Source organism: Pempheris klunzingeri, chromosome 2, assembly GCF_042242105.1.
Source record: "Pempheris klunzingeri isolate RE-2024b chromosome 2, fPemKlu1.hap1, whole genome shotgun sequence".
In the NCBI taxonomy this organism is placed as follows: domain Eukaryota; kingdom Metazoa; phylum Chordata; class Actinopteri; order Acropomatiformes; family Pempheridae; genus Pempheris; species Pempheris klunzingeri.
This window is the reverse complement of record NC_092013.1, coordinates 1,639,022-1,642,036: the sequence shown is the minus strand read 5'-3', so window position 1 is coordinate 1,642,036 and position 3,015 is coordinate 1,639,022. Positions and strand designations below refer to the sequence as shown.

Below are 3,015 nucleotides of genomic sequence, written 5' to 3'. Positions count from 1 at the left end.
AAAGAGAAAATAAAAACAATAGCTGAAACTAAAATATGCATCTTTGGAATAATGAGAATAATGAGACAGGTGGAGGACAGGTGCAGCTTCATCCTCTTTATCTCTGACTGCTCTGTCCCACTGTCACACTAACCTGCACTGGTAATATCTTCACTGGGAGATTATCCATAGTGTTAATGTATGGAAACACCTTCTCAGTGAAGGTGTGTGTGAAGGTGTGTATGTGTGTGTTAGTTTCAGGATCAGAGAACGACAGCTTTCCTCTGTTCCAGTCCAGATTCACTCTGATCCTCTGAGGATTCTTCTGCACTACGAGATCAGTGGACAGAGCTGGTGGTGACCAAGCTGAGTATTTACCATCATCGAATCCTATTCTCCATAATCCAGACAGTGTGACTCTCTTCCTCTGGACAGACTCTGCTAACAGACCCAGTGTCCACCTTCTTTTGTCTCCAACCTCGACATCCCAGCTGTGAGTCCCTGAGGTGAAGCCCTCAGATCCCAGAACACTTAAATAATCAAACCTCTCTGGATTATCAGGAAGCTGCTGTTTCTCTCCTCCTCTCACGCTGCTCAGATCTTCAGACAGGATGAGTTGTGGATGTGCAGTGTTTGGGTCCAGGATCACAGGAGAGTAGGAGACCATGTCCTTCATCTTGTTCCAGATGTTGAAGGTCAGGTTGCCCAGGTGTTTGGCCTCGTCTATCAGAGCTCCTGAGGGCAGCTGTGGATCCTCCAGCAGGGGGCGCTGCTGGACTCTCTCCACTGCAGCCTTGTAGTTGTTCAGGAATGAGACGTCTTCAGCTCTCAGCTCCTCCTCTGTGGCTCTGACTGTGTGTGAAAGAGCTGCTATCTCTCTGCTCAGAGCCTCCATCTTCTCCTTCATCATCTGACTCTTCTGCTCCTCTTCCTCCCTCAGTGCAGCCATCCTCACCTCCTCTTCCTCTTCTAGAAACTGGTGAAGCTTCTTAAACTGCTCCTTAATCTGCCTCTCTGTCTGTCGGGCCTGGACCTTAATGTGTTTTGCTGTTTGATCAAACTTCACTTTAACTTGTTCAGAAACCTTTAACTTCTCCTTTAAGGGCTTCAGAGTTTCCTGAAGTTCCTTCTTGTGTTGTCGTGCAGCTTCATCAATTGGTCTGAATCTGTGGTTGGTGTGTTTTTCAGAATCTTTGCAGATGAGACACACCGGCTGTTGATGGTCCAGACAGAAGAGTTTGAGTTTCTCAGAGTGCAGACTGCAGAGAGCCTCTGAAGCTCTCTGATCTCTCTCCAGTAAGAAGGCCTCACACAGGTTCTTTAACGCCAGGTTTAAAGGAGGTTCTGGCATTGAAAATCTTCTCTTACAAAGTGGACACTCCTGTGTTTGTTTCTCTCTCCACCATCTCTTCAGACAGTCTTTACAGAAGCTGTGGCTACATGACAGGAGAACAGGATGTCTGAAGACGTCGTGACAGACTGGACAGCAGAGATCCTCCTCTGATCTGGAAGCCATTTTGTCTGTGAGTGAAGCTGAAAACACAGCAGACAGGGATCACAGTCAGCCACAGCTCCCCTCCCTTCTCTCCTAACCACAATGAAGTTTACTTTCAGTGTGACTCCAGTTTTTAGTCAAACTCACATGCAGTGTTTGGAGACTCGGCAGGTTGAAGCAGCAGTGTTGTAGCTTCCACTTTTCTCTCCTGTAGCTGAACTCACTCAGAGAAAGTTGGTAGTTTGGTCTGAAGGTGAATCTGATCGTCTGCTCTTCGGTCTGTGTCTCTCTCCTCACTGAAGAAAAATAACAGACTGTTTCCTGGTTTGTCTCAGGTGAGTCAGGTGAGGGGTGAGGCTTTGTAGACTTTGAACCTACACTGAATGCAGTGGAAGAGTTAGAAGAATATTATATGACTGGTGGACTGGTGGATCATGGGAGGGAAAGGGATGGAGGGAGGGAGGTGTGTAGGTGATCATAACCCAGTGTCACTGTGGTCATGAAAGGGACACTACTCTACTCTCTATATAGGCTACATGTTAGGATAGAGTTGAGCTTTTATAGTAAACTGCTAAGAGAATATTTTAGATCCAAGACGAAAACTGACAGACAGGTCGGACTTAGAGAACAATTACAAATCAGTGTGCCACTTCAGCACCATGGATCTATGAACACAGCACAGCAACAAGGGGCAAGGAAGGGAAACCCCCAACTCAGGCCACAGACTAAGTGTCAATCTTCTCCTTCCAGGTTCCAAGTCTTTCAAAGTGTCAAAAACCAAAGAGTCAGTCCTTCAAATAGGCAGAGTTCAGAGCAGTAGAGGTTTACTGTGGACAAAAAGCCTGAGACCTGAACCAGACTAAATCCTGGACAGTTCTGACTAAACAGTGCAAAGGTCCCTTCTTTTATAGCCCCAAATCAGCAGAAGGATCTCATCTGCCCACCAGCATCTGCACCCAGCCAACTAGAATATACCAGACTTTAATGTGACCTGATCACTTTGTCCTACCTGGGAATTATTACTGAGCTCTTATTATTTCTACTGATCCACAGCAGCTCCTGCTGACACCATCAGGCTCCAACTCTTCCTCAGTACATTTATTCAAACAAAGTGTAAAACAACAGATTTAAACAGAGAATAAAATGTGATATTTGGTGACATTCTGGTTACATTGATTCACACTTATTGATTGGTTACATGTTCCATGGCGGCAACAAAGGGCTTTTGTGGACCGGCTTCACCTTGGACACATGGAAGGTGGGATGAATGCGTATGGAGCGTGGAAGCCTCAGTCTCACCGCTGACGGGCTGATGATCCTCTGGATGTGGAATCGGTAGACGAACCTGGGTTCCAGTTTTTTAGATTCCACCCAGAGAGGCAGGTCTCGGGCGGACAGCCAAACTTTCTGCCCAACCTGTTAGACTGGGGCTGGAGAACATCGCCAGTTGGCTGAAGCAGCATAGCGACCGACAAAGCACTGGAGGGCGACGCGTGCCTGGGCCCAGGTTCGACGGCAACGGCGGGCGAAGGCTTGAGCTG

At 47.2% G+C, this 3,015-nt stretch overlaps 1 protein-coding gene across 1 annotated transcript; it reads right to left on the bottom strand.

The window, feature by feature from the left end:
• LOC139210642 (nuclear factor 7, ovary-like) lies at nt 1-1,812 on the bottom strand. Its single transcript, XM_070840728.1, has 2 exons — nt 1,622-1,812; nt 1-1,512 (listed from the first exon to the last, which is right to left on the bottom strand). The coding sequence occupies exon 2, from the start codon at nt 1,493-1,495 to the stop codon at nt 98-100; it is 1,398 nt and encodes a 465-aa protein (XP_070696829.1). The 5' UTR covers nt 1,496-1,512; nt 1,622-1,812; the 3' UTR covers nt 1-97.
• Nucleotides 1,813-3,015: the final 1,203 nt, after the last annotated feature.